The sequence below is a fragment of the Amyelois transitella genome, chromosome 29, assembly GCF_032362555.1.
Source record: "Amyelois transitella isolate CPQ chromosome 29, ilAmyTran1.1, whole genome shotgun sequence".
Classification (NCBI taxonomy): domain Eukaryota; kingdom Metazoa; phylum Arthropoda; class Insecta; order Lepidoptera; family Pyralidae; genus Amyelois; species Amyelois transitella.
This window is the reverse complement of record NC_083532.1, coordinates 983086-995871: the sequence shown is the minus strand read 5'-3', so window position 1 is coordinate 995871 and position 12786 is coordinate 983086. Positions and strand designations below refer to the sequence as shown.

At 35.6% G+C, this 12786-nt stretch overlaps 1 protein-coding gene across 1 annotated transcript; it reads right to left on the bottom strand.

Annotated features, from left to right (window-relative positions):
* Positions 1-1864: 1864 nt before the first annotated feature.
* LOC106131120 (protein seele) lies at positions 1865-11447 on the bottom strand. The gene is made up of 7 exons (XM_013330114.2): positions 11254-11447; positions 11108-11175; positions 10591-10690; positions 9478-9632; positions 6528-6620; positions 5221-5316; positions 1865-3934 (listed from the first exon to the last, which is right to left on the bottom strand). Exons 1-7 carry the CDS (start codon positions 11339-11341, stop codon positions 3818-3820), a joined length of 717 nt encoding a protein of 238 aa, XP_013185568.2. The 5' UTR covers positions 11342-11447; the 3' UTR covers positions 1865-3817.
* Positions 11448-12786: the final 1339 nt, after the last annotated feature.

The following is a 12786-nucleotide window of genomic DNA, read 5'->3' as shown; positions in this document are numbered from 1 at the left end:
TTTATCTAAATTGTAAGTGACATTATGAACTAGATCTTCAATAGCATTAGAAGTTGACAACCCCTCCCTGAAACCATATTGATTTGAAGAAAAGAAACTGTTAGCGTCAAGAAAACTTTTTAGCCGTGAGTTAATAGCCTTTTCAAGTATTTTGGCAATCACTGGAAGAAGCGAAATCGGCCTATAATTATTGACACTATCTCTATTCCCTGACTTGAACACAGGTATGACTATGGATTTCTTCAGCGCCTTAGGAAAGATACCTTTTGAGAAACACAAATTGCATAGATACGCTATTGGCTCCGCTAAATAGTCCGCACAGTCTTTTATAAGTTTAGAAGACACCCTATCCCAGCCAGTTGACGAGGTGGTTTTCAAAGAATTAATTATTTTTCTTATTTCATACTCATCGGTTGGTAAGAGAGTGAGGGAGTTCATTGGTCCAGACCTCTTCCTAAGTTTATCAACTAACTCATTCTCAGTTTTGCCAATTCTAGTCAATATTTTATTCGCAAGAGATTTTCCAGTATCAGCAAAATGTTCATTTACTATATTTACGGAGGCTATTGGAGTATTTTCAATATTTAATAGTTCAAGGGGTGTTTTAGATTTAGAGGTGATATTACATATTTGGCTAATAGTATTCCAAGTATTTTTTATATTGTTCCTATGTTTATGAATTTCTGATTTTTCGTAATCTGTTTTAATGTTATGTAGTAATCGGTTACAATAATTCCTGTACCTTCTGTAAGATATTTGTAAAGAAATGTTATTAGGGTCCTTTCTAAGATTTGCGTGCAACTTGTCTCTCCACCTAACACATCTGATTAGACCTGGTGTCATCCACGGTTTCCTATTATTTAGTCTATTGTTTATTTTCTGTGTTACCGAGCAATTTTCTAAAGTATCCGTTAATATTTTCAAAAATACATTTATAATTTCTTCAGGATCTGTATTTGAATAAAAGCCTGACCAATCCCAGTTTTTTAGATGATTTATGACCTTGTTATAATCAATTTTAGAAATAGTTTTATTTGCTGTATTGACCGAAGGTGGACTATTTATCGATAATAAAACAGAGCAGTGATCAGTAATAGTAGAGTTGCAAACCAGTGTAGTAGCTGTATTCCCTATCTTAATAAATGAATGATCATAGCATTTTGATTCCCGAGTTGGAAATATATGGCTAGGCAAAAGACCATGCATTGATAACCGATTCAGATAATCTGGAGTTCTCGTGTCAATATTTCCCTCTTTTATGTCCAAATTTATGTCCCCAGTCACTATAATATTTTTAAAATGTTTAAGTTGACGCAAAACTTTATCTAGTGAGTTTTTGAACGAGTCTATATCATATACTGATGGGGACCTATAGATAGCTATTATGGCCTGTTGATTATTAATCTCAATAACCAGACAATCGGCATCCATAAACTCAGGCTCATAAGTTTTAACATGCAAATTTTCATTGACATATACTACTACTCCACTGCTCTGGTTAATGTGGTTTTTTGTTGAATGACAACCATAATCATTCATACCAGGAATATTGCTCAAATATGGGAGCCAACACTCCGTCAAGATAATCAGATCAAAATTTATATTTAGCCTTGCAAGATGAAGTGCGAAATCATTAAAATTACGATCATGCTTCGAATATTCTGAATAATAAAATAAATATCTTTAGGTTGTATAACATCACGCTGCAACTTTAAGGAGAAAAGAAATTATGGAAATTGTGAAAAAAAAACAGGGAAAATTATTCATCCTCCATCCGAAGTCGCGGGCACAGCTAGTCCCACATATATTTCACTACTTTAACATCACGCACGACCAAAACACAATTAACAAATAAAAAACACCGTTATAAACAAAACATTTTATTCAACAACCATTATAATTCCTGTAAGACATTTCACTCACAACGCACTAGCGTACTAAAACAATATAATGGATAACTTAAACAAAGTATCTCGCCTTTGGAGAAATTTGCAAACCACGCAGAATGAAAATTGTCGAGTCAGCCATTTTGCAAGGTAAAGAGTCAGCCATTTTGCAAAGTCTAATAATGCAACATACAATGCGATTTAAACATAACTTCATACATTATTACAATACACTGCATATTACAAAGTCCACATTTTCAATGTCTGTATGTATGCGCTAATCTCGGTAAGTTGTGGACGGATTTTGTTCCCGCTTGAACTGTTGGAGAGAGGATTTTCTGAGGAAGGTTTATACATATATATAAATGCTACCCGTGCGAAGCCAGGGGCAGGTCGCTAGTACAATCAGCCATCCAATGTGACAGACTGCATTCAACATTGGGAAATCATCAGAAAAATAACTCAAAAAAAGGTGCGTCATTGCTATGAATCTTTTTCGCCAACAGATGGCGCTAAAACTTTAATGTATTAGTTATAGCGCCATCTATTGATGCTATTGCGCAACATAAAAGCAACACTATTTACCAATTGCAAATTCTCTCATTTTCAAACTAACAATATTTAACACTGTAAATTTTTATATATTTTTGCAGTTTATCGCAGCTAAAGATTGTGACAACCATTGTATTTTTAATTTAATCAAATAAAGCGTACTTTTATAAATAATACCATCAAAAGGTCAGGCCAAGAGTGCCCGAAACCGACGAGTTTGCATGAAAAGAGTTATGAATGTGGATGAAGCGAAAGAAGTATGCAGGGTCCGTGGTAAGTGGAAACATGTGGTCTCTGCCTACCTGTATGTATGTGAATAATAATTTACAAGTAAAAAAATTTAATTTAAACTTTTTAAAAGAACCTTCGCACCGACGTTAATTTATTGACCATTATATTATAAATAAAGGAAGCCCTACAATTACACTTTTTAAGTGAAATAATAACACATTACCGAACACTGCTTATTATCACATTTCTTTTCTGGAAAAGTTCACGCATTTTGGGCACTAGGGTTATACATACAATTATGGCTTTTATTTCTTAAAAACACATAAATATAACGAAAAATTGTTGAAAAGAAAACTAAAAAGAAAACAGTTTTCATAAAACAATATTTAAATTTGTCAAAAGTCTCTGTCTATACCGCGCTAGGAATTAAGACGTGAACGCGTGTATATTGTATTTATTGTCATTTATATTATTAGGGTGGAGCGACAATTCATAATTATTTTTTTTAAATGAGCAAAATATTTGGATGTTAATCTTAAAAATGTTCGAATATAAAATGGATCTACCTCAAAACTTTAATACTCAAGTTATTAACATACGTATGAAGAATTGTATACACAAAGAATATCCTGAATTATTTAATTTTAAAATATATTTATTAATAACATATTTATTTATTTTTTATTGCAACAATTACAATTTGTAAAGTACAAGAGGCGGACTTAAAGCTAATAGCATTACCTATCTAACAGTCTACCAATTCTAGTCTATTATATTCTGGTCAAAAATAATTGTAACAGTATACATATATGAATCTATATTACAAACAAACTTAATTTAGCACTTTTTATAAAAAAATTTTGGAATAAAATAAATATATAATTCATAAATATAATTAAATAATATATATACAGGTAAAGGGTCAGGTCAAAAGTACCCGAAACCGCCGAGCTTGCATGAAGAGAGTTATGAATGTGGATGAAGCGAAGGAAATATGCAGAGATCGTGGCAAGTGGAAGAGGTAGTCTCTGCCTACCACTCCGGGAAAGAGGCGTGATTTTATGTATGTATGTATATATAATTCAAATTGCCGCTCCACCCTAGTACAGATTAAAAATCAATAAATTAATATAACAAATTAAATACAATTACAACTCTTCCCTCTCTTCCTCGGCCGGCAATTCCTCCTCATCATCAGCAATGTCTCCGAGGTCGGGCGTGGGGGGAGCGAACCCTCCGAAGCCGTACGGGTCCGGCCCGTGGATCTGAAATTCAATTTCATACATACATATTTGTTACATACCTTGAGGGGTAGACAGAGCTAACAGGGTTGAAGAGACTGATTTCATACATACTTACACATTTATTACATACATACATTTAGACTATACATATACCTACCTTGCAGGGTAAATAGATAGATAAAACTCTTTATTGCACCATAAGAGAAAACATACAAAACAACACAAAATAGAGCTAACGGTCTTGAAGATTGATTTTATACATACACATTTATTACATACATGCATATAATCTCGTCTATATACATTGTGGGGTAGACAGAGCTAACAGTCTTGAAAAAACTGATAGGCCACGTTCAGCTGTTTGGCTTAATGATAGAATTGAGTATCAAATAGTGACAGGTCTATTTAGAAATTAAATATTTATTTATTTACTAGCTAGCATATTTATTTATTGAATCTCAATCTATCTTAAAGCCAAATAGCTGAACGTGGCCTATCAGTCTTTACAAGACTGTTGGCTCTGTCTACCCCGCAAGGGATATAGACGAGATTATATGTGTGTATACTATCAAAGGCTTACGTACGAAAATTTACAATACCATCAGCAAATGCTGTAATCTATACTAATATTATAAAGCTGAAGAGTTTGTTTGTTTGAACGCGCTAATTTCAATAACTACTGGTTCGAATTGAAAAATTGTTTTTGTGTTGAATAGACCATTTATCGAGGAAGGCTTTGGGCTATACAACATCACGCTGCATCTTTAAGAAGCGAAGAAATAATGGAAAATGTGAAAAAAAATACGGGGAAAATTATTCATCCTTGAGGGCTTCAATGATGCCCAAAATAACTATTCCATGCGGACGTAGTCAGAGGCACAGCTATTCGTTTTATATGTCAGTCAATCAGTTAAGTGTCCACTTTTATATACATATTAGCCAGTCATACATGGTGACGGTCAAGAATTAGGCGGAGTGTTATAATTATTATTAGCGCCATCTAGTGGAGTGGAGACCCAGTACATTAATCAAGTGAGGAGCAGGGACGTGATCTTTATGTTTTTCGAAAATCCACACAGATGTCGCTAGTGGTTACCAAAAAAATGTCAAAGTCATACATATCGTCACGTCTATATCCCTTTTGGGGTAGACAGAGCCAACAGTATCCCTTAGTCGCATAGTAGTGCTATTCTTAGTTTTCAGTCGCCTTTTCAACTTGTTCGAAGTATATCTTTAGATAGTCTTCTATATTGATCATTAATATACTTAGGTGGTTGATTGATAAGTATTGATTGATTCATACTCACTTTGACATACTCCTCTTCCATCTCCCGAGTCCAAGTGGTGTCCTCATCAGTGGGTAACATCCAATCTTCACAATATTGGGCGTGTTTGAAACATATCTGGAAGTAGAGTTAATTATTTTTAATAGGTATATGAACATACATACATACATGTGGTCACGTCTATATCCCTTGCGGGGTAGACAGAGCCAATAGTCTTGAAAAGACTGATAGGCCACGCGAAACTATTTGGCTTAATGATAGAATTGAGATTCAAATAGTGACAGGTTGCTAGCCCATCGCCTAAAAAAGAATCCTAAGTTTCTAAGCCTATCCCTTAGTCGCCTTCTATGATATCCATGATGAGAAAGAGGAGAGGAGAGAGGGAAAGTCCTATTCTTTTTTGTATTGGTGCCGGGAACCACACGGCACAGGTAGGTATATGAAATGTAGATATTATAGCCAAATATCTGAAAGGTCAGTGCGAGTTTAATTCGATCATCAAAAACCATGATATAAAAATGATAAAAAGGATAAAAGGAAGTGTGAACGGGACTGTTGGAGTGGGAAGGCCTAGACGAACGTACCTTGATCAAATCGGAGACGTTCCAGCGAAAGGTCAGGTCAAGAGTACCCGAAACCGGCGAGCTTGCGTGAAGAGAGTTATGAATGTGAATGAAGCGAAAGAAGTGTGCAGGGATCGTGGCAAGTGGAAAGATGTGGACTCCGCCTACCCCTCCGGGAAGGAGGAGTGATACTGATATAAAAGTGAAGAAACTAATGGCGTCATCCGAAACGTCACACGCTACCGGCCAATCACAGAGCGTATGTTAAAGCGCACTAGCAAAGATATCATTCAATACATTTACGCATTTAGTTGAACCGATTTTGATGGGGTTTTTACAAAAAGTGTTTGTTACACTTAGAAACTTCTCAAAAAAGGAGGATAACGATAGGAGGCGGTTCTCCTCTCCGTTCTTATTTTGCAATTTCTTTTTTACAATATAAGTCTGTAAACCTGTTTTAGTGACGTTTAGGTAAAACGTCGTCGTAAAAGGTAAGAATCTATAGCTATACATCCATATAATCACGTCTATATCGCTTGCGGGGTAGACAGAGACACCTTGAAAGACTTATAGGCCACGTTCAGCTGTTTACAAGCATACTAAGTTTTGACCCTATTGTTTAATTGACTTTCACGACATTCATAGAAAAGAGACTGCCTTATTCTTTTTTATATCGATGCCTGGAAACACACGGCACATATGTATGTATGTAAAGTTTTTGAGTCAAGCACGCTAAGTTTTTCACCTGTTGGTGACAAATCTCACCTCCCTCTCTGCGTCCGGCATGACATCATCTTCTGGCCTGTTCTTGTAGAGATCTGTGATCTCATCTTCATTCTCCTCAAACATCCTCTCACACTGTAAACAAAAAATAATTATAGTTGAATAGAATAATATATTATATTATGTAGATTTATTATCAAAATTGGACACAAGGTATCACTTATTGACGTCACATCACTTAAATCTAATTATATCTACTGCCGCTTCCGAAACGCATGTGTAGAAAAAGCGGCGGAACAAACTACACAGCAGCATTTTCAACGGGACGTCAATTTACAAACATAGATCTCTCAAAACTAAATCATGGAACAATGCTCATTGTCTACATAAAAAAAAATTAATAATTGTAAAACTATTGATTTCAATAGGAATATTTCGTCAAATAAATATGGATACAAAAATATATGTACACACTGTACAAATTATGTCAACATCATGTCAAAAATGCACAAGCATTTAAGAGGCCATTATGTCCAGCTCGGGCCACACATGTTTATCATTAATAAATTCTATGTGCTGTAATAGGCTTTCTTACAAAGCTCAATCATACATTTCAAGAACACTTTTTGGTAATTTATTACAAAATCTTATACAAACAATTAATCTAGTTGAGTGCTTAGGTAGTTAGCCATTCAGTCTCTTCAAGACTGTTGGCTCTGTCTACCCCGCAAGGGATATAGACGTGACCATATGTATGTATGTAGTTAGTAGCTTTTTGACAAATACTAATATCTTCTTCCTCCTGGCTTTAGTCCCGGTTGCATCCTCACCACTCTGGAGAGGAGCCCGGGGTGTGCCTTTGACCATGGACCCTGGATTGGGTGAGTCAGGTTTTTACACGAAGCGACTCCCCTCTGACCTCCGCTACCTTTGCAGGGGAACCTGACCCATATTGGAGCATGGTTCGTCTATAGAAGATTTTGTGACGTTCTTGTCAGACCTTGAATTTATTCAACATACATACTAATACATATAAATTAATTTTAATTTATTTAAATATAAAATAACGTGAAAAACTGCCTGCGGAGGCCTATTTCAGAAAGCTTTGAGTGACAGAGAATGCCTAGTGGCATTAAGTCCACCTGTTGTACATTTTACGTACATAAAAGTTAAATAAAAAAATATTTTCTCAATCAAATAATGCCAATAAAAAATAATTGAAAAAAGACAACGACCGCACCATCCTTTGGATGTCGTAAAAGACGACTAAGGGATAGGCTCATAAATTTGGGATTCATTTTTTTAAACAATGTGCTAGCAACCTGTCACTATTTGAATCTCAATTCTATCATTGAGCCAAACAGTTGAACAAGGCCTATCAGTAGTATAGTCAAGAATGTTGGCTCTGTCTGCCCCGCAAGGGATATAGACGTGATTATATGTACATATGTATATATGATTTTATACTCACATACATACATACATATGATCACGTCTATATCCCTAGCAGGGTAGACAGAGCCACCAGGCTTGAAAAGACTGATAGGCCACGCTCAGCTGTTCGGCTTAGTGATAGAATTGAGATTCAAATAGTGACAGGTTGCTAGCCCATCGCCTAAAAGAGGAATCCCAAGTTAATAAGCCTATCCCTTAGTCGCATCCATGGAAAACAGATGGAGTGGTCCAAATTAAGGTAATAGGGAACCGGACAACTTTTCAGATTGTGTTTAAAAATAATCTTTATATATTTATATATCCATAAAAAATAATATTTTAATTAAATAAATCTTTTGGAGTATTTAAAAACGTCAAAAACGTAATTAATTTAAATTTGCCGCGAAAACAGCACTTTACGTCAATTCGGATCGCGTGACGTCATATGTTTGGAAAACAAACTACAAGCCCTATTACAAGTGATCAGTGCTTGGATAATTTAAGTATTTTCTCGCAGATCTAGAAACATGCAAAACCCATTAATATCTAACCTTGAAAATCATAGAAAAAACATATGTGAAAATAACTTGGTAAACAATGAAACTAGTTTTAGGTTATGTTTTCTTTTGTTATTTCTTCAATCATTTCTGTTGTTAAGATAAACAAAAAGAGATTGAAATACTTACACAAATGTTTCACATTTCTAAATTCAGCAGAACAAAAGTCGGAATTAGTGGCAAAGAAACTGCCGAATGAAAATATCAACTTTTGGGAGATTTCTATTGTCGGCTTGTAACCTTGTTCCATGATAAAAGCTTGATAGGCGGCTTCAAGTACTTGCGACAACTTCTGTTATGACTATAGTACTTCAATTCGTAACTAATTACAATGAAATGTTTTTAGAAAAATGCAAATAAATCGTAGAATAACTCGAAATAACATACAAAGCAGTGTTGTTTACTTATCACTCATTACGTATGACGTCACCTACCTGTGATTGGTGTTTGGGTTCTTACGCTGCACAGATAAAAAATATTGGATTTATGCAACTTTATTTATTGATTTAAAATTATAAATCATTGTTATTTCTTAAAAATCTTTATTAAGTGATGTTCTTGTATAAAAAACTTTATTTTAAAACACATCTTAGATTTTTTTTCGATTACTGTCCGGTACCCTATTGCGCCGGGAACCACACGGCACAACACTCACATAGTACTCCAAGCTCTTGTTCAGATCATCGTCAGTCACGAACTTGGTCTTGGAGAAATCGGCGTTCATCTTCCCGTCTCATGATTTTATACTCACATACATATGATCACGTCTATATCCCTAGCAGGGTAGACAGAGCCACCAGTCTTGAAAAGACTACTAGGCCACGCACAGCTGTTTGGCTTAGTGATAGAATTGAGATTCAAATAGTGACAGGTTGCTAGCCCATCGCCTAAAAGAGGAATCCCAAGTTTATAAGCCTATCCCTTAGTCGCATCCGTGGGAAACAGATGGAGTGGTCCAAATTAAGGTAATTGCGCCGGGAACCACACGGCACAACACTCACATAATACTCCAAGCTCTTGTTCAGATCATCGTCAGTCACGAACTTGGTCTTGGAGAAATCGGCGTTCATCTTCCCGTCTGGCATCACCAGCTGCATGATGGCAAGTTTGCCGGTCGCCTTGTAGTAAACGCGAACGTATTCGTCCATTTTCTTGCCTGGAATTTGTAAAATTTTAAGTAGTCATTGATTAAAAAAAAAAAATTCATTTACAAAATATCCCGGCACAAATAAAAATAAATAAAAAGGACCACACAATCTCGTTCCTGTGGATGTCGTAAAAGGCGACTAAGGGATAGGGGAACAAGGGATTCTCCTTTTAGGCGATGGGCTAGCAACCTGTCACTATTTCACCTTAAGTCACCTTTAACGACATCAATGGGAAAGATTTTTATGTAATAAATGCTACCCGTGCTAAGCCGGGGCGGGTCGCTAGTTTGTAATATTACGTACATATAAACACGTCTATATCCCTTGCGGGGTAGTTAGAGCCAACAGTCTTGAAAAGACTGATAGGCCACGTTCAGCTGTTTGGCATAATGATAGAATTGAGATTCAAATAGTGACAGGTTGCTAGTCCATCGCCTAATAGAAGATTCTTTTAATTTTGTGGCGACATCTCTACGTCACAAATCACAAAAACAAAATCACATGACGCTAACAGTCAAAAACAGTGAAAAATCTAAATCACGCAAGCAAAGATTTCACGGATTGAAGCTATATGCTCCAACCTCCGACACAACATCGTGTAGTGCGGTGCCCCAGGCGGCACACCAGCCTGGCGGAAGATCTTCACTTTGGTAACGGTGGAGCAGAATCATTGCTCCCGCTACAGACATACATAATTATAGTCACGTCTATATCCCTTACGGGGAAGACAAAGCCAATAGTCCCGAAAAGACTGAATGGCCATGTTCAGCTGCTCGGCTCGGATGATGGAATTGAGATCCAAATAGTGACAGGTTGCTAGCCCATCACCTAAAAAAAGGATCGCAATTTTATAAGCCTATCCCTTAGTCGCCTTTTACGACATCCATGAGAAAGAGATGGAATGGTCCTATTCAATTGGAAATACAATACTCCCGCTATAATTTGTAATATTGTCGGACAACTTACAAATTCCGTCAATGACCTCTGAGATGTAGACGGCTGAGCGGTGAGCCGGCAGCTTCTGTTGTTGCGTGTTCCCGCTGGCGTCCATACGGAAGTTGCCCACCTGGAAACATTTTACCGGCAAATGACATGACTATCATTATACTAGCTTTACCGGCAAATGACATGACTTTTATTATCTTAGCTTTACCAGCAAATGACATGACCATCATCAAGCTAAACCTGAACACTGAATATGACCTTAGTCTTTTCAAGATGGTTTGCTCTGTCTAAAGATTTATAAAGTGGTGATTATAAGTATATACGCTACCAACCTGCTGAAGGGAGTTTATGATCTAAGGAAAATGAATGAATCATTATTCTTCTATTCTTGTGACCAAAATCTATTTTAATAATATGAAATTTATGCCCGGCACAAAAACCGTCACGTTTTATAAACGTGGTTATGGAGTACATACCTATACATTAATAAAATAATGTTTTATGTCACCAAACCACCAAATTATTTAGATTTACTTACATCTACTTTTTTCCATTTTTCCACGTTTTTTATCACAGCATTTAACTCCTCGAAGGTCGTCCGACATACTGGAAAAATATTACATTAGTATTTACTCAAAATTTAAAGAAAACTGGTTGATGATTAAAATAAATATAAACACAAACCTAGACACTTCAAATTTTTTGGATCTATTCTAGCCGATGCCAGAGAAATTAAGGCAACTATTAGGAGATATTGAATGTGGTATCTCATTATTCCTTATTTTCAAATTAATGTGTAAAATGGAAGAAAATTAATGATAAAATAATCGAAAATTGCCTCTACGTGGTAAAAAAGTTTATCTTTCTGTCAAAATACACGCACTTCAAGCTGATTGGCTGATTTCGACATTTTCGTTTTTTCGTATTTTGATTGGTCCGCGACCGAGACGTGCATCAAATGTATTGTAGTGAAACGGAACGTCATTTACATCTTTCGGAAATAAAAGATTTGTATAATATTATAACATCGTTTTTGTAAGCTTAGTCTAGACTTGAAATCTTTTCAATGATATATAAAATATATGAGCATACAATATACCGAAATCTAAATCATAGGAATGGAAAGGAACTGTGTTCAATTTCTGTGCTGAGATGCCTATCACGCATGAGGCATCATGCAAAAATTAGAATCGATCGATCAAATAGATAAATTCAATCTTTAAATATTTTCTGTTTTACATTGACATGTGTACTAGCAATATTTGGTATTAAATTGACATAGGTATCAGATTCTAACACGAACTAGAAACTACAAAAATAAATAACAGCGAGGAGCATGAGTTACTACATGTATACCTACCTACTTTTTTATCATTGAACTGGTTTGTTTATGATCAACAGGAAAAACGAAATATCACTTTAAAAACTTGTATATGTGAATGACATATTCAAGCTTTTATATTTGATTTAATACACAAAGTAAATATTTGGTAAATTAACAAAACTAATTCCATTGTCTAAAATGCAATCCGGAGCTACCAATAATTGTCAATTATTTGCCCTTTCTGCTCACCCGTTCTCCGGTTTTCCGCCTGCCGCCTGCCTCCCCGCTCCCTTCCCTCCAACCGACCAAATCCAAACCAACAGTTCGCATCCGATCCAGTGACGCGTTGGACGTTTGCTTTGCGGAATGAATATTTTTTTTGTGCATATCAAATCTTATAAAGTCCTTAAAATACCTTAATATTCTTGTTCATCACGTATTCAAGTGACGCCTCCGTGATTTTTGTGAAGAAAAACCCATATTTCAAGTAAATATACAGGTAAGTGAATGGTTGACAGATTGCGTCTTTTCTTATTTGTAGCTTTTTTACTCGTTTTAGTGAATTTCAGTTGCTATATATTTATTTTAAAGTATTGAGTATGAAATATTTGGACATTTAAGTTGTGCATATTACATGAGTAATGCACATACCTATATTTCAAACATACGTTACGCCCCATGAGCCACAAAAAACTTATTTTCCATTCCATTATTCCATTATGAGTTGTTTTATAAATATTATCAAATACAAAATACAGTGATGTGCATTCGAAATCTGAATTTCATAATGTGTAATCCGCGCGCTCTATCCACCAGTCAGCCACTTGGCAACGCGTTGTCCACTTACACTTGAACGAGTTCATTACAAAATAAAACTGAATGTTATTATATGT